The sequence below is a fragment of the Polypterus senegalus genome, chromosome 3, assembly GCF_016835505.1.
Source record: "Polypterus senegalus isolate Bchr_013 chromosome 3, ASM1683550v1, whole genome shotgun sequence".
Lineage (NCBI taxonomy): Eukaryota > Metazoa > Chordata > Cladistia > Polypteriformes > Polypteridae > Polypterus > Polypterus senegalus.
Window position 1 is genome coordinate 92,830,915 of NC_053156.1, and position 23,753 is coordinate 92,854,667.

Below are 23,753 nucleotides of genomic sequence, written 5' to 3' on the forward strand. Positions count from 1 at the left end.
AAGGAGACCTTTAATGTCACAGAGAAAACAGTACTCTGCAAAATGATTTAAATTTATTAGAAATATAAAACACAAAACAATTGCCCTCTTAACTGTTCACCCCGATAATCTGAATTTAGGAAGTACATGTTTGACAACCACATCAGCACTGAGTCTCTATCAGTTTTGCCCATCTGAACACTGCAATTTTTCCCCATTCTGCTTTGCAAACTTTCTCAAGTTCTATCAGGCTGCATGGGGAATTGTGAATGAACAGCCTTTACAGTATAAGTCCAGCCACAAATTGTCCACTGGATTGAGACCTGGATTCTTACTCAGCCTCTGCAGGACATTATCATTGTCCTCAGACTTGAGCTTTTCAATCACCTTTTCAAGGAATGTTCTTTTATCTTCCTTTTGTTTTTAGACCAGCATAGTGACTCACCACCATTGGACCTTACATATAGGGGTATATTTAAAATAAAATGAAAATCCAGGTGATGTCCATTTAACTCAGTATGTATTATCTAAATTGGCTGCACCTTTGATGATTTAGATGGGTCAAATTGAAGGGAGGAAATACTTATGCATGGTGGCACAATGGGTAGTGCTGCTGCCTCGCAGTTAGGAGACCTGGGTTCACTTCCTGGGTCCTCCCTGCGTGGAGTTTGCATGTTCTCCCTGTGTCTGTGTGGGTTTCCTCCGGGTACTCCGATTTCCTCCCACAGTCCAAAGACATGCAGGTTAGGTGAACTGGCGATTCTAAATTGCCCTTGGTGGGTGTGTGTGCCCTGTGGTGGGCTGGCGCCCTGCCTGGGGTTTGTTTCCTGCCTTGCACCCTGTGTTGGCTGGGATTGGTTCCAGCAGACCCCTGTGACCCTGTAGTTAGGGTATAGTGGGTTGGATAATGGATGGGTGTCAAAAGATGTCAAAAAGCCAACTTAAATCCATTATGATTCAATGTTGTATGACAATAAAATGTAAAAACCTCCAAGAGGGTACATGATTTTCACACCGACACTCATAATGTCACTAGTCTACTGTTTACTGCATATGTGATATGAAAACGGAGGGAAGGTAATGTTTCATACCAAGCCAGGATTTCAGTTCCCAACTCTAGAAATGTGCAGTGGTCATCACTGTGCACCCCTTTGAAATTAAAAAAAGAAAAAAGTATTTGGGTGGCATCTATAAAAATTTAAAAGATAGAGAAAGGCAGTGTTAAAAAATGCTGAGGGTCATTTTCTTTTCAGATTTGTTTTACATTTTTTCCTATAGTTAGGACACAATTGTAAAGCTCTTTGCGCAAATGCTGAATGCCAGAATTATCTCCTGTACACACAATTTTTTGTCTACCTGTGAGGCTGGCAACGAAGAAATGTATTCACATCTACTTTTGTAATAATGTTTGTCTGGGTGGGGAAACACTTGATTATAAGTGGCTTGCGGAGTGCAGTGAGAACAGGAAGCAGCACTAGGGTTTATCGGGGAAGTCCAATTGACAAAGCGGATGATAGTTTGAAGAAGTTCTCATCTTATACAGTTTCTTATGAGTAACGTCTTTCAGGGTTGAACACTACTAGCAAGGCAGCGATGGATAAATTCAAAACGATTTTTAGTGTAGTTCAGAAGCAACAGGCAACGTTGAGCTTCGGTGTCATAACGCTGCTGACAGCTGGAGGGGAGCAGATTTTTTCTGCAACGGTGTTCAGGTGTCCCTGCAGCTCCTTGAACTTCACCTACGGTATGGTGTTTCTGCTGGTCCCCGCGCTCGTATTGCTACTGGCTGGCTACTTCCTCTGCGCCAAAACCTGGCGACTGTTCACCGGCTGCTGTAGGAGACAATCGAACTTGCTGGCCAAACAGGGCACATTTAGTCGCATCAAGGTGTTCTTTCACATCACGGTTAACGCCTCGGTGGCTCCATTCAGCTGGATCGCAGTCGCCCTTTTGCACGGGACCTACTTTGAATGCGCGATGACCGGCTTGAACAGCACGATTTACAAAAACACTGTTTGTACTGGCAAATCGAAGGAATGCCCAGAGATGCTCTTCATGTTTCCTTGTAGAAAGACTGGAGTGAGCGAGGAGGAGGCGATTCTGTTGATCATACGGGCTCAATCGCAGGTAGGAAAAACGTGCATAAGAGCCGTCCCGGTAGTCATTGGGCATCTTATCATTTCTGATACAGATATAAGACAATTGCCTGCACACTGTATACAGTACTCCTAACCCGATGGAATGAAAAGTTACGAGTAAGGATTGTGAATGCTAGTGTTTCGTATTCGGTAATCCAGGCAGACTAATTGTCAGTTTGTGAATCTGAATACATTAGATTTGTCTTGTTTTGTTGAAACACCTTTTACTGAATACAGACTTTAAATTTTCCCTCTATACGTATTAAATTTTATCAGCGGTGTTTCACGATTCAGCAGGACAAGATCCACCACTACCTGAAAATAATCTATAGGTCAGTACAACATACAAATCTGCGTTACAGAGAGGGCAGCAAACCCTTTGGTGTCGGAACACGAGTGCTGGATAGTAAGCGCAAATAGGCTTCAGAGTTTACGTCATTCACCTCTTTTTAGAGAAACTTAAGTTTATCCAAACTCGATGTACCGTGCACGTGTGTTTTTAAATACTAGATTAATATTGTGTAATATCTTGTGCACGTCTGCGGTGGCCTTGCGCCCTGCCCAGGGTTTGCTTCCTGCCTTGCGCCCTGTGTTGGCTGATATTGGCTGCAGCAGACCCCCGTGACCCTGTAGTTAGGATATAGCGAGTTGGATAATGGATGGTTGAATGGACCTTGTGCACGTTCATCACAAAAATGTTTAACAATGACAAATTGTTATAACAAAAGTGACCATCCGTCCCCGTTTTCCGGGGACAGTCCCCTTTTTCGGACAACTGTCCCCACTCAGAAACATGTCCCCGTTTTGTCCCTTGTTTAAGATTTCGTCCCCGGTTTCAGCTGGTTTACTTTTTTGAATGTACAGTATCTAATCACCACGATAAATTGAACTCGGCGCGCGTGCACGTTGTTTTGACGGAGGCCATGCTTTATCATATCCTGCAACTTTGGCGAGAAATCACGTGATAAGCTTTTGCTTTGTACTCTGTAGTGTTTAGAGTCCCTGCTCGTGATCTGTTGATTCTACGTTCCTCTCGCACCCATCGAACCCATGTCCCCGGATTGGCCCAAAAAATTATGGTCAATTTATTATAACTGCAGATATAAATACTTTACTTTAGACTAATACAAATTGTCTAATCTTCAAAGTATTTATTTATTGCACTTGTTGTAACCAGCCTTCTGTTATGGAATCCCCTGACAAAACACCCACTCAATTCACCCAATGTTATTCATCTTTTGCAGTCATTAACAAACAATACTTGTTTCACTTTTTATTTTTCCTCTTTTCGCGGGTTTCAAACTTCCACCCAGACTGTTTCATGCTTTAAGCTTAACTGCCACACCTTTGATGCTCACATCCAGCTTTTATGTTTCCCTTTCTTTTACACTATTGTAGTATTCAGACAATGAAACATGGTTTTCTTTGTATTTGCTTTTATTCATTTAGTTCCTGCACATAGTACACCTCTTACTATAGTTGTCATTGGATGATTTTTTATTTCAAATCTTTTCACTCTTTTAATGCCCCTGTTAATTTTATCAGTCATAATTTCTTTAGTTATCTCATCTAAATTGTTAATATTTTTATTTTCCATACCAAAGATCCCTAAAACTTGCACTACTTTAAATTTCCTTAGTCTTAGTTTTTTTTTTTTAACAAGTTGTCATTTTTGTAAGTGTGCTGTTCTAGGAAAACTGTTTACACTTTGCTGACTTGGGTCCATTGGTCCCTCTATCCATCCATTTTCCATCCATCCATTTTCCAACCTGCTTAATCCAGTTTGGGATTTCAGTGGTCTGCAGTGTTTTTAATGCTGTTTGATTATTTCGCATACTTTTTTTAGGTCATAATCGTATAGAATTTAATATTAGGATATTGTGGCTTCTGTCAACTCATGATAATCACCATAAGAGTGAAATTAGTCTAATAGACTTCCTTACTCTTATCTAAGATGTTCAAAAACCTGCAATGTATTCGACATAACATTAAGAGATGCTGGATGTTTGTGATGTGATTTTCAGAAAAATATTTTTTGCACCCTGCCTTGTATATTTTCAGAATACTGTATCACCATAGCATTGATCCTGAATTGCTGGCAAGTTGAGAATGGAAGGGAAGGCAGTATAAGTACTGGAAAGATTTAAAAGCAGCAAAAACCAAAAGCAGTTGACAAATGTATGCTATTACAACTGCCAGTGAATCTGCTGAAATTCATGTATTTTTTGGTTAAGTGAGCACACATATGTGCCATCTTTTAAACAAACAAAAAAAAAAAATAGGAGTGGGTGTCAAATGCCAGGTTTCCACTTCTTATTTCTAACTCTTGTGTCTTTGTTCCTATTCTTTTCCTTTTTTAATTTCCTGTAGCAAAAATACTATTTATAAGAGGCATTGTTGTCAAATGTGGGAACTTCTTCACAGAGAGAAATCAAGAATTCCAGGGAAATCTAGGTAGCAACATTGTGTTTATAAAATATGGTAACCTAGTAAATTGAACAGTGACAACAGGAGCCATGAATATCTACATGTTCAGGGACAGGCTTTATACACAATCTACGAAGTGTGATAAAAAAAATACAGTGAATATTTAAATAAAAAAAAAATCTATTATAGTAAAAGACAAATTGTCATTAATCCCCTTGCTTTGAATACACTTATCTTATCATTCTTGCCACTTTCTGAAGCAGTTCTGGAAGTCTTCTTTCATGAGTGTCTTTAGTTGCGCTGTCGTGGCTGCTTCAATGTTTTGCATGTCAATCAAGACCCACTATATAGATGATGATGACTGTGTTATTTGAACTTGATGGAAATGCACAGGCTGAGTTTGTCCCCAGGAACACTGTGGTGAACTCTGAATATTATAAAGGCTTATTAGAGCGCTTACGAAATGATGCATGTAGAAAATGACCTGAGAAATGGACCAATGGTTTCATCCTCCATCATGACAACGCTTCACGTCACACATTACTTCTGGTACGACAGTTTCTGTCAAATAAAAGCATTACTGTAACAAAGGACCACTATATCTTTAGTATGTTCAGGACTTATTGTGTTCACTCCAGAGTGTCGATCAGGACACTGGTAAATGATGCAGAGAATTCCACACAGCAGCTTAGATTGAAATTGAACTCATTTATTTGGAGATATACACCTGTACTCGAATAGGTATAGGTGGATTTGTATGTGTGGTCTACAATAAAAAAGAATACATAAAACTTATTGATAAAGTACCCAAAGTCCACTAGATGGCAGTATTACTGAAATTAAGCACTAGCTTACCGGCAGTATAGAATCCAAATCAATAACGCAATCAGTACATGTAAACGACTTGACGTCTTAACATATAAAAAACATAAAATACAAGTTAAATGCAAACGAACTCACCTCTGGTCATCAACGCACACTTATCTTAACTCGGTACACTGCTGATTCTTAATTATATCAAACAAATGCGGAATTGACTATTGCGGCACTCGTGCACCTTCTTCGCCTTTTTTAACATCCCATAATAGACACTCTCGTGCCTGCTGGGAGGTGCACCTTTTAATGTGATCCGTGTCTCTTTATAATTAATATCTCTCTAACATTGCCGCCCCCAAATATGCTATGCATATTTGCTATTTATTTCAAACAGAAAAAAAAAATATTAAACTTATGATTTATTAGTATCAGAGTCCTGATGTTCAATGTCCGGAAGGGGAATAAGACGAGCAACAGGCCTAGTATAGAGTCTATCCTTCACCTTCACCTCTACAGCTCTTACATGACCATCTGGGCTGGGAAGGTTCTAACAATTCGGCCTATTAACCAAAGTGCTCGAGGAAGCTGAGGATCACGAGCATGACCACCATTCCTTCTCGTAGGTTTTGAGGCTCCTTATGCCACTTCTGTCTGGCCTGTAAACTGGGTAGATAGTATTTGACAAAACTTGACCAGAATTGTTCAGTAAGCACTTGACTCTGTCTCCATCTCCGCCGCCCCATCAGCTCATTAACGGGATAGACAACCTGTGGTAGAGAACTATCAGGCCGCCCCATCAACAGGAAATTAGGTGTAACTGGGTCCAAGTCGGCAATGTTTGATGACACATACCCCAGAGGCTTACTGTTCAAGATTCCCTCTATTTCGATGAGAACGGTTTTAAGTACTTCTTCAGACACCGACTGTGAACCTACTGTGGTATAAAGGGCCTGCTTCACAGACCAATTTCTCTCTCCCATGCCACCAAAATGTGGTGCTCCTGGTGGGTTAAAACGGAAATTGATTTTTTGCTTTGCAAGCAATTTCTGAAGCTCTGAACTAAGGGTGGAAAATGTTTCTCTTAACTCCCTCTCTCCACCATGGAAATTTGTGCCTTGGTCAGACAGTAGCTCGTAGGGTGTGCCCCTTCGAGCTATGAACCTTCGGAGTGCCATTAGGAAGGAATCTGTGTCAATACTATTGAGAACATCCAAATGCACACATCGGGTAGTGAGACACTTAAAGATAATGCCCCATCTCTTCTCACAACGCCTACCTATCTTAACCTGAAACGGTCCAAAGCAGTCCATGCCAGTGCTGAAAAAGGCAGGCTTTTGAAGCCTCAATCTTGCTAGGGGTAGGTCTGCCATTTTAGGGATAAGGGGCTTTGCCTTCTGTTTACGCAATCAGTGCAAGTATGTTGAATTTGCGAACTGCTTCTCTGCCTCTTAGGATCCAGACATTTCTCCTTAATTCGGCAAACACTCTCTCGGGACCTGGATGATGAAGTTTGGCATCATATTCTTGAATAATTAATTTAGTTACTGGATGGTGAGGGTCTAAAACAATAGGATGAATTGATAACTGCTCAATCTCTTCAATACGCGCAATCGCCTCCAACTCGGATAAGCTGACATGATGTGTCAAACTCTGGTGCTAAAGTAAGAAGTCGGCTGGTGGCAGGAACAGGCTTTCCATTCTTCAGCAACATATATTCCTCAGGAAAACTGTCTAACTGTGAATTTTGAAAGATAAGAAATTCTGACATTCGATAGTCTTCAGCGGTAGGACTAGTTTGATCACCCCTTCTTTGAACTACAGCTTCTACTAGTTCCCTCCATGTATGGTATTCCTTAGGGTTAGGAATTAGAGGAGACGTCACCATACTACCACAAAAGACACTCTTCCGTTGCTCTGCTTCAACTTCTGGAACCGTAATATTCGGCCTTACTGGCCATTCTGACTCAGGTTCATAAAGGAATAATGGGCCTTGATTCCATCTGTGTGGTACAGACAATTCAGCTAGTGTTCGACCCCGTGTGATATCATCTGCTGGATTCCTGTTGGAGTCCACATACCTCCAAGAATGGCGATCAGTTAATTCTTGGATTTCGGCTATTCTGGTTCCCACAAATACTTTAAAGCGGCAGGATTCAGACTGAAGCCAGGATAACACAGTTGTGGAATCAGACCACAGAACCACTTGGTTTATTGTTAAAGTAAGCTCATTTTCTAAGAGTTTAGCTACCTGTGCTCCATTTAATGCAGCACACAGCTCTAGTCTTGGTATGGTTTGTCGACGCTTTGGTGCAACTCTAGATCTGGCCATAATGAAGGTAAGATGAATATTACCATCTTTATCTTCGGTTCTTAGGTAAGAAACGGACCCATAAACTTGTTCGAGGCATCACAGAATATGTGAATCTGTCTGGTAATAGGGAATAAGTCCATATCAACAGGCGTATAACATCTTGGGATACTAATATTATTCAGAGCGTGAAGTTCTCCTTCCCATTCATTCCAGGCTCTTAATAGATCTTCAGGCAACATAGGGTCATCCCAATCTCTTTGTTTATCCCACAATTTCTGGACCAGGACTTTGGCACGTGTGGTGAATGGAAGAATATACCCCAAAGGATCATACTGACTGGCGAGTACTCTGTATATGTGGCATAGTAACCGTTGTCTTCTGCACTGGATGAGACTTGTACTTGAACGTGTCTGAGGAACAATGCCACTTCAAGCCTAAAGTGGATTCTGTGGAATCTGATCGATCCTGAGACAACCAGAGTTCTGTACTGATTGAACGAGCTTCTTGTGGCAGATGTTCTAGTATCTTGGGAAAATTGCTAGTCCATTGACGAAGGTCAAATCCACCATTTAACAAAAGATCTCTTAGTTTGTCTATCAGTTGCTTTGCCCTCTGGGTTGATGGTAGACTCTGCAAATAGTTGTCTACATAGAAGTTCCTTTCAACTAAGGATCGGATCTCATCCCCTGATTCAGTGTTGTCCATTATATGTCGTTGAAGAGCAAAATGGCACAACAAGGACTACAGGTGGTGCCAAAGGGAAGTACTTGCCATTCATAGATAAGGGGGGAAATGCTACTTTCCAAATTACGCCATACAAAACGGAGAAGAGGTTTATCTGCAGGTAAAAGGCGGATTTGGTGAAACATTCCTTTAATGTCGCTACCTACTGCTACAGGATGTTCCCTAAAACGTAAGAGCACTCCTAATAGGGACGGACTGAGGGCTGGCCCAGGGAGCAAGTATTCATTCAGGCTATGTCCATGATATTTAAAGGAGCAATTGAATACAACCCGGTTCTTACCATTATGCTGAACCAGATGGTGAGGAATAAACCAAGATTCTTCAGAGGAGGTGATTGTTTCTGCTGGTAACTTAACAACATATCCAGCCTCCTCCAATTTTTTAATTTCTTCATTGTATGCAGCTGCCTTTGTAGAGTCCTTTGACAGACGTCTTTCAATGCTCGTAAACTCGGCATAACAGCTTCTTGGTATGCTTGTAGACAAGGCATATCTTTCTTGCGTAACAGTGGTGTGGCATAGCGGTTTACACCATCTACCATTACCTTTATCGTTTTGCATGCAGTAGATCTATGGCATCTTGATCTTGTTTAGACCTTGTTAGGAGTCTCTCATTTCTGTAAGGTATGATGTCTGTTTGCCAGAGTCTTTCAACATTTCTGAAAAGTTCAGACATTGAAGGGGTGAGGGTAATATGAAGGCATTGCTGTGGTTGCAGGTTCTCCTTAAGTAGTTGCGCTGGACCTTGTAATGTCCACCTAATCTGGTCTTAACTGCTGCAGGACCCCCTGGTGGTCCAAGGCGCACAGGTGCAATAGGGGTGATCAAGTGTGGATGATCAGCTCCAATCAACAAGAGAGGGAATGCTTTATGAACAGGTTGTAGTGGAAGACCCTTTAAGTGGTTGTATCGTTGCTGTAGGTCTGCTATTGGGTATGAGTGTTCTGCCAGACTCAGTTGATCAGCTGTAAAGGCTCTTGTGATAAGATAATTCTTGTTAGGTTGAAACTGAAGCTATTCTGAAGGATACTGAAGCACCATGCAGTGTCTTCACATCTTGTCTAATGGTCCTTAGTATTAGATCCTCTGGTTCTCCCTTCAGACCTAGTTTCTGGGTAGCATCAGATAACAGGATTGTTCTCTCTGATCCATCATCAAGAATAGCATAAGTGTCTAAAACTTCATCTTGGTGTTGTAGACGAACTTTGATTATTTTAAGGAGGACGCGCTGGAGCCTTCGGGTTTATCTAGGTACAGAGTTTCACTTGTAGAACTCACTAAACAAATTTCTTCCTTTGGTGATCTATCGTTTACTTCATGCAGGATTTGAAGATGCTTCCTGTTACAGAGATGACATGGTTTCTTCAGTGTGCACTGAGCAGCTTGATGGGCTCATCCACACCTCCAGCATCTATTTTAGTTTTAATCCAGTTGATTATCTGCTCCTTATTAAGCTGTTGAAATTGAGAGCATTGACTCAGGTAATGCTCAGTGCTATCACAGTATGGGCAGAAAACTTTGCTCTTCTCAGGCTTCTTACTTGTAGAATGTGACACGGATGCTGATGATGTCAAAGTAGGTGACACTGAAGACTGCTCTGTGCCATGAAAGATAGTGGTCTGTCGGGTTTTAGCTCCTATATCTTTTCTGTTGTCTGGTCTGTGCATCGCTCGATCCTTGTGTCCTTTGCCTCTGGTTTGGCCTTCATAGTTTTGGCACCAAGATTCAAATTTAAGCCATCTTGCTAGATCCAGAAGGGTATAAATAGTGCCCGGTTGGTAGCACATTTGTCTTCTAAAGATGATCGCAACTCCGAAGGTAATTTGGTTAGTAAACGAGCGACATGTGAGCCACAACGTAATTCGATATCACCTTCTGGACCTAAAGTTTGGAGTAGGCCCACTAAGGCTTGTATCTGAAGGGCAAACTTTTCAAATCCTGCTGCATCACCAGGTTGAATATCAGGCGAGTCCATAACTGTGGCTATTTTACTCAAAGCTAGGTGATGAGGTTGTCCAAATCTTTCTGTTAATGCTGCCATTGTGTCTGTATAGGAGTAACCGAGTTCAGAAATGAGTCAGCTATTAGACGTGCCTCTTCTAGCTTCAGATGATCCAACAACACCTGATATTTAAAGAGCTCGGTGGCATCTTCTGGCAGTAGGTTCACCAGAGCTAATCTGAGACGGGCAAACTCACTGGGATCCCTATGACTGAAATGTGGAATTGTTGGTTTTGGACCTCTATACGTCATTTCTTGCTTAATAACCCTGTGCTGCTGTCCTGTTTGAGCAGAATGCAACATGGGAGGATAAGAACAGTGCTGTTCGTGAGGTATTGAATAGGTTTGAGTCAGTTCTAGTGGCTCCGACTTCCGAATATCTTGATATTGTCTAATAGGAGTATGCAACAAATAACTTGGTTGTGGACAGCAATGGTTTACAGATCCATACATAGGAGAAGATTCTTCACATACGTATTGAATGCCTGGGGGTTCTGGAACCATAAGAGCTTGCTGCTCTCCTGATGGTCTATGATGAATGAAGTTTCGGCCCGTACTAGGTTCACTGTCATCAAGAGAGGTTTTTTCTTGTTTATCTGCCACTTGTCTATGCCGCGGAGCGGGTAGTGGTGGAGTATTTCGATCAAAGTTAAAGGCAATCTTCTCAGCTGATCTAATACGAGTTCTGGGTGCAGGCACGGGGGGAACTTGATCTTGGGTCAGTTGCCTTGGGTTGAGGGCAGTTGTTGATTTATTTTTAACTGCTCTTGAATGCCTACTTGCATCTCCCATAAGCCTGATCTCCTCTCTCATGGACTGTGTAGTCTGTCTTAACTGTTGATTCTCAAGTTCAAGGTCGTGAATAACTAAGTTGTATCTCAGTGGTAAGAAATCAGCATCTTCTGTTTGAAGTAAAGGTGTTTTCACATCTTGTACATCCCACCGATCCACTGTAGTGTGCAATCTATTCTCTCCTCCATTGGAACTGTACTGACTGGTAGGAGATGAGGCTGCAAAGTGATTTGTTGACTTCATTGGGATGTAGTATTTATTGGTATACTCTTGATACCTTTCCTTATCAGGTGATGGGCGTGCTGTATGGGCCACAGATGGTAATGGAACTTGACCAGGATACTGAACTTCAAATTCTTTAAGATAGGCTGGTGGACGGGTCAAGCGTCGAGGACGGTTACTGTAGGACTGATACTCTGACATCTTTCTTCCGTTGTAAACACACTATCCGCTCAAGGACCAAATTTTGTAACAAAGGACCACTATATCTTTAGTATGTTCAGGACTTATTGTGTTCACTCCAGAGTGTCGATCAGGACACTGGTAAATGATGCAGAGAATTCCACACAGCAGCTTAGATTGAAATTGAACTCATTTATTTGGAGATATACACCTGTACTCGAATAGGTATAGGTGGATTTGTATGTGTGGTCTACAATAAAAAAGAATACATAAAACTTATTGATAAAGTACCCAAAGTCCACTAGATGGCAGTATTACTGAAATTAAGCACTAGCTTACCGGCAGTATAGAATCCAAATCAATAACGCAATCAGTACATGTAAACGACTTGACGTCTTAACATATAAAAAACATAAAATACAAGTTAAATGCAAACGAACTCACCTCTGGTCATCAACGCACACTTATCTTAACTCGGTACACTGCTGATTCTTACTTATATCAAACAAATGCGGAATTGACTATTGCGGCACTCGTGCACCTTCTTCGCCTTTTTAACATCCCATAATAGACACTCTCGTGCCTGCTGGGAGGTGCACCTTTTAATGTGATCCGTGTCTCTTTATAATTAATATCTCTCTAACAATTACGGTCTGTCACATTCTACATTATTCACCAAATGTGACACCTTGCGACTTCTGGCTCTTCCTCAAAGTCTAAATGACCATGAAAGATAAATGTTTTGAGTTGTTTCAGGACATTGAGGCAGCCAAAACAGCTCAACTAAAGACATAAAAAGGGCTTCCAGAAATGCTTCAGAAAGTGGCAAGAACAATGGGATTTGTTCAAAGTGAAGTATTCTTCTGTAGGTCAGCAGTGCTAATCAAAGTACTAAAGTGCATCATTTTGATTTTTAATTGTTGCTACAACCACATTATAAGCAAACATAAAAATAACCTCATAACATTCTTTGACTTAATATTATGTTGCATCCAAAGCTCTCTTTTTTCTTTCTATAGTTAAAACCAATTGTTCTGCTTGCATCTTGCTGTGAGCACACTGTAGGCTTCAGCCATAGCAAGTGATTAAACACATATTCTAACATTAATATAACATTAAGCATAGACAGAATGATTGGAATGCATTTTTGTAACACATAGATGGTGCATCTTCTAAAACAATAAAAGTAGTCATTTCATGACCAATTTCTAGTTGGCTTACCCGTGGGTCATTAATCTTCTAGCGATTATGAAGATTATATTTTAAGTTCTCTTTGACAGCTTAATCTGAAGGCATCCTTATTTTATTATTTCTCATTCTAACTACCAAACCAATTTAAAGCTCCAAAATAACAGACTGAAAGGAGTGTAGAAATATTTTAGGGTCACTGAGGAAAGTTTTGAAGAGACCATGTTTCTTGTCCAGCAGTTGTTTAATACAGTATTTGCACAGACATCATCAAACTAGTCCTTGTGTTTTCAAGTAGTAGGTTCTAAAAGTCCATAGTAGTGATGCAGAGTAATGAAGGTTGACAAAGCATTTTACACATTCTGGTTGTCCAGAGGGATGCAATTTATGTGATCTTCCACAGCTTTAACTAATGACTGCTGGAAGCACCTAGTTTTAGCTTGGAGATGTTCAACTGTCTTGGGACTTTCATTCTTTGTGGGTATCACTTGAACTAGGCACAGATATTTAGTTTGGAAATAAGGGTATGTTCTCTCCAGTATTCAGCAATGCAAACAGACTTTATCACTAATACATCCAACAGTAACTGTCTATCTTCCTGACAATGACATAGTCAAAATCAACGCCAGTGCTTAAAACGGGCTGCATCCGCAATGTTCTATTATGAAGCAAAATACATTGTTGGTGATTAACAGTTCATCTTGGCACATGTCTAGAGTAGTAACAGACCATTGCTGTTGCATTGGCTAACACTATATTTTTGAATGACCTCGTCCCAGTTGATATTGTCGGAGCCAACTCTTGCATTAAAGTCACTAAGAATGATTATCTTGTCAGCTTTAGGAACAGTGGAGATTGTTCATACAACATGTCTTTGACATCTTTTAGATTGGTCATGGTAGAGATGTAATCACTCACAATGATGGCATGCTTCCTATCATACAACAAGTAGAGTTTCCAGGTCATAAGCCAGTTATTTATGATCTTTAGGGGTCAGGCAAGTACGCTAATGATCGCTAGGTTCCATGAAAATCCGAACTCAAGCTTGTGTTGGCCTTGATTTCCTCTTGAACTCCAAAAGAATGTGTATCCCACACCACTTTTGCAAAGTTCATCCTGTACTGAAAGTTGAGTCTCTGTCATGGCTGCAATGTCTTTGTTATATCAGGCGAACTGTTGCATGCATACGGTTAAAGTACTTGGCAACAGAGGTGAGAGCTGAGTGCCAAGTGGGAGGAGCTACTGCCAAAGGAGCACAATCCGACCTAAGATGTACTAGCCCACCCTGATACCACGTTCACCTTAACTGTACATATGTTCAGTTACTTCATATACAGTAGATGGGTTTTTGATAGTGAGGTGGTATTTTGCTTAGTCCACATGCAAGATCTAATATGTAACATATGAACATGTTTGTACTGTATAGTCACAGATCTGTTTTACTGGTGCCAAATAAAAGCCATAGCAGTATTTTCAGTATATTTCATCAGTTTCAGCACCAAAACCAGATTGCCATGGATCTGTAAATTTAGCCCAATGTGTGATGTTGTCTATTATGTTGTAGCTATCTTTAAAATTTTTCTGTTGTTCTTTTACCAAACTATTTATATCAAAAATGATTAATCCTACATTACGTCACTTTCTTTATCTAGTTAATGTATATATTATGACAAATTACATTTGATGTTGTTTATATGCTATGAAGATCATTTTTGTCATTACGTTGATGATAAACAATTTATTATTTTTCTAAGATTCCTTAACATATTTACACATTTCACCAGTGCTTGAGACAAGTCTCTAATGCTTCATATATATTTATCCATTTTCTGAATCCATATATTTCAGTCCAGGGGTATCCAGCAACATTAAGAATATGCAGATAAAAGGAAAAAGCTTCAGTTAACTGCCAGCTGGGATATTTTAAGTTTGTGACCTTTCATACTTTCATCGACTGAAAGACCATTGGAGAGGAATTTGCTTAAATATCAACATATGTGGCAGTTTTGTAGCTTTATAAGAATGAAACTGGAAGTTTCCAAAAATGATATGAAAGTTGACTCTGTACCACTAAATTGCAAAAGTCTTCAGTATTTCTATAAAATGAATTAACAACAGCATTGGGTTATTTGCAAATTATGAAATTCAAGAAAAATTTAAAAATTTCATAATTTTTATAATAAATGAATGCAGCTGAGGTTTATTATCATGTTATAAAAGAACTAAGATAATTGACTTGAAAGTGGAACATGTTACGTTATTTTAAGAATGTATTATATACAAAATTAAATTTAAATATTTTCTGGACAATAAAAGTAGCAGTATAACTGGGTTTCATATAATAATGCAAAGCATTTGCCCTTCTTATTAATAATGGCACATATTGCCATTCATGAGTGCTAGTTGAAGAATGTATAGAAAAGCAAAGGAGACACAGAATTCTTCAAAACTGGACAAAGGTCCAAGCTTGGAAGCACTAGACAATGAAGTGGTTCTCATGGCTTTGTCACAGTTTCAGAGCCCTGGGTTCACATGACCAGGTTTCTGTCTGTGTGCAGTTTTCACGTTCTCTTTGTTCTGATGGTTTTCTTCTCATATATGTCAGAAGACTTAGGTTAACTGGCATAACTAAACTAACGCTATACTGTATGTGTGTATATGAGTGCACTGGGGATATTCCTTCCATCCAGTACTAACAGGATAGATTTTAACTTTCTACAATTCTAAATAGTTGATTTATAAAGTTATGTAATTTATTTAACGAGCAAAGGTAACACCAACTGGCAATGTGCAAAAAGTAATGGGCACTTAATAATGTCAGCCAATTATGATAGGGTTCCTTGCATTATAACCCTCTGCTTTCTCTGTCTGAAAACAGTTTTGCACCCATCTACGCCCTGAACTCCCACTTCTTTTAGTTTTATGTCCAGCCTCTCATGTGGCACCTTACCAAATGTTTTCTGAAAGTCAAGGTAAATAATATCATATGCTGTACTTTGATCATATCCTTTTGTTGCTTCCTCATAGAATTCCAGCATGCTGGAAAAATGTGACCTCCCTCTTCTGAACTCATGCTGACTCTTCAGTAAAACCCCTGTTCTTGCCATGTGTTGCTCAATCTTTTCCTGTAATAATTCCTTGTATTAATTTACCTGTCATGCACTGTCAAATTTACTGGACTATAGTTGCTTGAATCTGCCCGATCACCCTTTTTGTATGACAGAATAATATTTGCCATTTTCCAGTCCTTCAGAATTTCCTCAGTGTGCAGTGACTTCCTAAAAATATGCATCAAGGGTTTATATATGTACTCACTAACCTTAAGAACTTAAGGTTAATATTATCTGGCTCTGCTGATTTTGTTTCATTTAAGCCTATTTAATCTACGCAGCTCTTTTCCTTCTACAATTTCCAAATATCTTAGTACCTCCTTAGGAGTCTGTTTTAAATGCTGGGGTTTATCTGCTTCCTCAAATGTGAAATCCTCAGAAAAATGTAAGTTTAAAGCATAACAGTAGAATATGTAAATTAGTTTTGTCTGAAAGCAAATTTACATTAATAGTAAGCAATTAAGGCAAATAACAAATTACCATGTATGTACTGACATTCAAAAAGTAAATACTGGTAAATTTAAAGGCATTGATTATTTCTACAAATACACTATGACAACAGAATACTGAAAAATCTAATTAAAGAAAGAGTTCATTTTAAGTAAGGATTTACCACCTATTCAAGGAAGACTGGAATTTAAGTCCCTTCGACTATGTCAATATACCATGTGGAGTAGTTTTGTTGCCACAGTAATAAACTGTACAGTTTTCCTAAATTCATAGCTGTGATTTATTCTAAATTTGCAGATCATACACACAAACAGGAAAATAGTCAAGCTAATAATGGAGCCCAGTTTCTATCACAATTGAAGTTTAATTAAAAGACTTGTGGTTGGCATAATGGTACAGTGATTAGCACTGTTGTTTCATACTTTCCTGGGTCCAAATACTGTTTATGTAGATTTTGGTCCATCTGCCAGTATTTGCATGGCAAGTTTTGTACAGGTAGTCTAATTTTACCACAATTCAAAAACATAATTGGGGCTAGTGACAGACCTACATCCTACACATCATTCTCTAGAACAGGCTTCAGGTTATTGAATGCGTGAAAAATAAATTAAGGAATATTAGATTGGTTACAAAGTGAACCGTTTAGTAGCTCTGATCTATAAAATGCAATCAGAAAATGTGCTGGCTTCTAAATATATTCAGAATATTAATTGGGAGAAAAAATTATGAACATGAGGAAGCATAGTGGTCAGTAGTGTTATTTCAGAGCTGCTGGAACCAAGAATCTAACAACAGCCTGCTCAGTGTCTGTGTGGGTTTGGCATTTTGTTTCAATACTCAGTAGAGTTTCCTCCCATATCCCAGAGGCGTATGTCTACACTATGAGATTTAATCACAAGTTATGAGCTCTTAAGTGTATTTTTTCAGATTAGCACAAAATCACAGGTAAGTTGTCAAGGGCTGTAATGTCACTGCTTGCAAGGTATGACATATGTTCCAACCAGACTTGAGTGACTAATGGGCTCCTGATGGTTTTTGACAAAAAATGGCACTGTCAGTTTCACTTTCTTGTACTCAGAAGTGAGAGGTTATGTGAGTCACTTTGCAATGCCAGTTCCTATTTACCAATAAGGAATCAAGTGCATACTTATACTGATAACCTGTACCAAGGGAACCATTCACTGAAAGATATTTCTTCTCAGAAAAACATGACAGGGACTTAAAAGAAAAACACTGTGACATATTTACCTGCATCTACAAATTCTTGGTAGCATTGCGTATTCATTCTTTTAACAGTTTAGCATAAATTACATCATCTGCTGGTCTTAAGATACAGGCTTATGATGAGCTTAGCTAATTTAGTCTAATGTAAAAAGGGAGATACAGCAAAATATCACATCATACTTTAAAGGTTCAGATTATGCAGGTACTGTGAGTTTCACCCAATGGTCTCACCACCCAGTCTTGAATAAGATTGATCAAAAGGCCTCCAACCCAAAAATCACATAGGGTATATGCCATCTACTAGTTGGCTATCAGTACAAATGAGATGTTAAGTAAGAAAGAGCACTCAAACTGTTGACGCCGTATAATGTGAGTATATTGCATTGTGTGCACTTGCCCTTAGAGAGCAGTTGGTTACTCTGAATACTTTTGTGGAGTGTTTCTAGTCAAAAATTGATTTTGGATCATGGTGATGTTATTATGAATAAAGCAGGCTAAGAAAATTAATGGATGGACCATTCAGTTGTGTTCAAATGTGATTACAATATTGTAGCTCAAAAACAGCAGAAAATACTTGTAGACCAAACTAGCTTATTTTCTAGCATTAAATGAAACCATATTCCCCTCATCAAACAACACTCAAAACCACAGAATGACAAAACAAAAACAGGATATTAGAAGTTTTTGCAAATGTATTAAAAGTAAAAATGAATTATCACATTGACACAAGTATTCAGGCCTAGAGCTTGGGATCATCTGCAGAGAAGAATGTCAGAAAATCCCCAAATCCAGCTGTGTGAAACTTGTTACATCATACTCAAGAAGACTCAAGGCAATAATCATTGCCAAAGGTACTTCAACAAAATTCTGAGGAAAGGGTCTAAATACTTGTGTTACTGCAATATTTCAGTTTTTTATTTTTAATAAATTCTGAAAAATTCCTAAAATCCTGTTTTTGCTTTGTCATTAAGTGTTTGATGAGGAAAAAAATAAATTATAAACAATTTTAGCATAAGGCTGCATCGTCGCTAAATGTGCACAAAGTGATGGGGTCTGATTGCTTTTTGAAGGGACTGTAAATATAGGAAAGCAAGGTATGTTACAATGAATGAAATGTTTCTGCACAAGCTGTTTTTCTTACAGTTCAATTCAAATGTAATAATGTATGTATTCTAAAGTTGATAAATAAACTGCTCAAAAAAATTAAAGGAACACTTTGAAAACACATCAGATCTCAATGGTAAAAAGAAATCCTCCTGGATATCTATACTGATATAGACTGGGTAATGTGTTAGGAACGAAAGGATGCCACATCGTTTGATGGAAATGAAAATGATCAACCTACAGAGCCCTGAATTCAAAGACGCCCCAAAAATCAGAGTGAAAAAATTATGTGGCAGGCTAGTCCATTTTGCCAAAATTTAATTGCAGCAACTCAAAATTGTACGCAGCACTTTGTATGGCCCCTGTGTTCTTGTATACATGCCTGACAACATCGGTGCATGCTTCTAATGAGATGACAGATGGTGTTGTGGGGGATCTCCTCCCAGATCTGGACCAGGGCATTACTGAGCTCCTGGACAGTCTGAGGTGCAACCTGGTGGCATTGGATGGACCAAAACATAATGTCCCAGAGGTGTTCTATTGGATTTAGGTTAGGAAAGTGTGGTGGCCAGTCAATGGTATCAATTCCTTCATCCTCCAGGAACTGCCTGCATACTCTCACCACATGAGGTCAGGAATTGTCATGCACCAGGAGCCACTGTACCAGCATAGGGTCTGACAATGGGTCCAAGGATTTCATCCTGATACCTAATGGCAGCCAAGGTGCCTTTGTCAAGCCTGTAGCGGTCTGTGTGACCCTCCATGGATATACCTCCCCAAACAATCATTAACCCACCACCAAACTGCTCATGCTGAATGATGTTACAGGCAGCATAATGTTCTCCATGGCTTCTCCAGACCCTTTCACTTCTGTCACGTGCTCAGGGTGAACCTGCTCTCATCTGTAAAAAGCACAGGGCACCAGTGGTGCATCTGCCAATTCTGGTATTCTATGGCGAATGCCAATCGAGCTGCATGCTGCTGGGCAGTGAGCTCAGGGCCCATTAGAGGACATGGGGCCCTTGGGTCACCCTCATGAAGTCTTTCTGGTTGTTTGGTCAGAGACATTCACACCAGTGGCCTGCTGGAGGTCATTTTGTAGGGCTCTGGCAGTGCTCATCCTGTTCCTCCTTGCCCAAAGGAGCAGATACTCGTCCTGCTGATGGGTTATGGACCTTCTATGGCCCTCTCCAGCTCTCCTAGAGTAACTGCTTGTCTCCTAGAATCTCCTCCATGCCCTTGAGACTGTGCAGGGAGACACAGCAAACCTTCTGGCAATGACACGTATTGATGTGCCATCCTGGAGAAGTTGGACTACCTGTGCAACCTCTGTAGGGTCCAGGTATCGCCTCATGCTACCAGTAGTGACACTGACTGTAGCCAAATGCAAAACTAGTGAAGAAACAGTCAGAAAAGATGAGGAGGGAAAAATGTCAGTTGCCTCCACCTGTTAAACCATTCCTGTTTTGGGGGTCATCTCATTGTTGCCCCTCTAGTGCATCTGTTGTTAATTTCATTAACACCACAGCAGCTGAAACTGATTAACAACCCCCTCTGCTACTTAACTGACCAGATTAATATCCCATAAGTTTATTGACTTTATGCTATACTCTGATTAAAAAGTGTTCTTTTAATTCTTTTGAGCAGTATATATTAGGATTGTGATGGAGGTGGTTGTGATGAAGCAGGTTATAGATCCCCTTCAAAAAAACACAAACCAGTATAAAAAAATAACAGGAAGGGTATACTGGGTACGCCATATGGGGCAACCATGGGGAAGGTCTCCAGGGAGGGCAAAACAGGAGGACCATAAAGGGGAAGAAAATGATAAAAGCTGCATTTTTCTTCCTGCTGCCCTGGGCTTTACCACATAGAGTGTATACTGTCTTGCCTCTTTAGGCAGGTTCCTTCTTTAATACTAAACTGATTTCCTCCTCATCTTCTTTCCAGACAAGCCTTGCCAGTGTTTAACAGCTGACACTAAGCTCACATGGGGTGATGGAGGGACTACAGAGGCTAATCCCAGGAGTACTTCTACAGTCACTCTAAATTCCACAAAAGCATTTCTGGGAGTTCTTAGTTTCACAAAAGACCCCTGTACAAACCACAGCTCTGAAATGTCTTTGCTGATGTTTTATTTTGTGCAGTTAGTCAGTTTTGTGGCCCACTTTAAAGTATTTCCCCAGCTGAGAATGACTTAACTTGGCCTCCCAGGTCTTTTCATAAATTTTACTCACATGCTCTTGCTCACAGGGTCTTAATCTCATGCTTTCACAAGAGGTTACAGTAGATGTTTGACATATCAATCATAGGGGAGGCATGTGGTTTCCTTTTAAAGGTGTAGTTGACAGTAATAACACAAAATCAATTAACCAATGTGGACTATGGCCGGACATTCATCCCAGCCAATACTCCCAGGCCACCAGAGGGAGCCATCCCTGTGACATGGAGATGCCCCAAATTCCAGAAGGGCATCATGGACATTGGAGTTTTCCTGTACAGCCCTGCTGGATAACATCGGGGCCGCCAGGGGATGCTGCAGGGAGGCTCGGAGCCTTCTATTTTACCTCTAACCCGGAAGTACATCTTAGTCACAGCGACAGAAGAAATTCTGGGATGAAAAAGAAGAGTTTTTGATCTGACCCGAAAGTGCTAGGAAGTCACATGGACTGAGGGTTCAGAAGCACTTCCGGGTCAAGGACTATAAAGGACTATGGGAAATCCCAGACGGACGAGCTGAGTCAGGAGGAAGGGTGGCAACGCGTCTGGGAGAGTGGAGGATTGTGTATTGATTATTATTGGTGATTTATATGAGTATTGTGGAGAGGAGGGTGCTTTGTGCACTTATTAGTTATAATAAAGTCAACTTTTGGACTTTTATCTGGTGTCTGGCGTCTGGTCTGAGGGTTCAAGGGGATGACAGTGCCCCCTATCTGTCACACCAGCTTATCAATATGTTGTTAACTTCTAGATTTTAATACACTTATGATAGTTTATGGATAATGTAGGACAAAGAAGTGCATTCAGAGAGACTTAGACTCCTTTTCCGTAGTACCTCATGGAGACTAGAAAATATATAGTCCAGTCTAGAATTCAAGGGCACATATCCACTTCCAATTTCTGGTAACATCAAGATACTTCAGCCTTTGATCCCTTGGTTAATAGCTTTATTCAGTTGTCTTTCTAAATACTTTTTTCCAGTTGTTTGAGTTTACAAACTGTAGGTGCTTTCTTGTCTTGGAGTACATACACATTGACCATAGTGCTGCAAACAGTTTATAAACAATAAATGTTAATTAGCAAATTGACACAAAGGGATAACCTGGAATGTTCTCTCTTCAATCATTTTTCATTCAATTAATGTTTCATCTGAGCAGCTCATTTTAACATGGACACCATCACATGGAATAATCCCAGACAGACAGACACAAAACATGATACATCTCATTACAAAATAACCCAGCAATTAAAATATTGACACCATGAAGAGCCTGCAAAAGCCCTGGCAAGAACTCAAGTAGAAATAAATTAGATGAACTTAACAGTCAACTAACAGTTCTGAGTATAATTAAAAAAAACAGTATAAAATAGAGGGATAATTCTTATAGCTTTCATGCCTGTAAGAGTGTGTCCCCAAGGACTAGCCTCAGTTATTCCAGTGATAGATGTGCTGTCAGTCCTTACACAAGACTTTAGTATAACTGTGCACTGAATCCAAAATGCACTTTCTACAGTTCAGTGGTTTTTGTAGTTTATTGTTAAATCTGCAGTTTGGGCAGGACAAGTGACTCTGTGAATGTCATAAAAAGTACAATATTGTGGTTTCAAGTGCAGTGCCTATAATATTTAAAGGCATACCTGAAAAACTGATGCTTTGTAGAAATGTAATATGATTATCTTTGAAACTGAAGCTATTTTATAAGGTGTATTACATAAAATGAAGCAGATGTTTTGTCCATAATGCTGGTCAGCACCCTCCTTAAACTGCAATGTAGTAAGGTAAAACAGTCTTGTTGCACACTTCTCACAGTGTTTTGTTAACATTTCTCTTCTGTTCTTTCCATGCAGGTGCTGGGATGGCTAGTGATCGCAAGCATTGCAATCATCGCTCTGTCAGTAACATGTTATGCCCGCTGCCACTCTCCAGTTAGCTTTCTTCAACTCAAGTTCTGGAAGTCATACATGAACAAAGAAAGTGAGATGTTTGAAACCTTTGCAAAGGAGCAGGCACAGAAACTAGCGGAACGGAACCTCAAAAGCTTTTTTGAATTAACCAAAGCTCCTGAAATGGAGATGCCTGACAGAAATGACTGGGAAAAAATATCTGCTCTCTATAAATTTAGCACTAAAGAACAATATTATAGTATACTGCACAAGTATGTGGAGACATGCTTCTTGAAAAACGTAAAGTCTATACATTCTGAGCACATTGATTCCGATACTCATGGAGCCCTGAACTTTGTGGACTGTACGGGTGTTGCTGACGAAGTGTTCTAACAGAATTTTTTTTTTTTTTTTAGAATTTTATTCTTACTATGCAACAAACCATGTACTTTTCTATACCTGTTTTTATGGTCATTTTGTCAAGGAGTAAACAAACTTGTCGAAAGAATAATTCTGACAAGCTTTGAACATTAAAATAAAACTTCATACTTATAACACTCATGTTCTTGTGTGTACTTTGTCTCATATGCCACTGTGTAACAGGCATGAATTCTTAATTTTGCAGGTTTCAGAGGCTACAAATTATAGCAAGAAAATGTATGTATCTGGTAATTGGAGATTTAGCTAGCTGATTGCAAAGTTGGTGTATTTCATAATTTACACTTCATCACCAAGTTTGTTATCACAATTTGGTTTATCACATATTTTTATAGCAATGAGTCATAATCGAAAGTAACTGTGATAAGAGAATGCAATTACATGTATGAGCAGTGTATATAAAATATGTTTTTAATACAGTTTATAATATTATGTGGCTGAAACTGCCTTCATAAACAGTGGATTTAAACTCAAGTGATAAAATGACTTTGGATGTGGAGGATCTGTAGCTAACAGACTTTCTCAT

General features: G+C 39.6%; 1 protein-coding gene across 1 annotated transcript; it reads left to right on the forward strand.

The window, feature by feature from the left end:
* Positions 1–1,471: 1,471 nt before the first annotated feature.
* calhm6 (calcium homeostasis modulator family member 6) lies at positions 1,472–23,344 on the forward strand. The gene is made up of 2 exons (XM_039747604.1): positions 1,472–2,106; positions 22,754–23,344. Exons 1-2 carry the CDS (start codon positions 1,573–1,575, stop codon positions 23,180–23,182), a joined length of 963 nt encoding a protein of 320 aa, XP_039603538.1. The 5' UTR covers positions 1,472–1,572; the 3' UTR covers positions 23,183–23,344.
* The last annotated feature ends 409 nt before the right edge of the window (positions 23,345–23,753 follow it).

Excerpts from the sequence above, each read along its gene's own strand:
- calhm6 (XM_039747604.1), top strand. The coding sequence starts at position 1,573 with ATGGATAAATTCAAAACGATTTTTAGTGTAGTTCAGAAGCAACAGGCA. Across the intron at positions 2,107-22,753 it reads TCATACGGGCTCAATCGCAG|GTGCTGGGATGGCTAGTGAT; the intron begins GTAGGAAAAACG and ends CTTTCCATGCAG.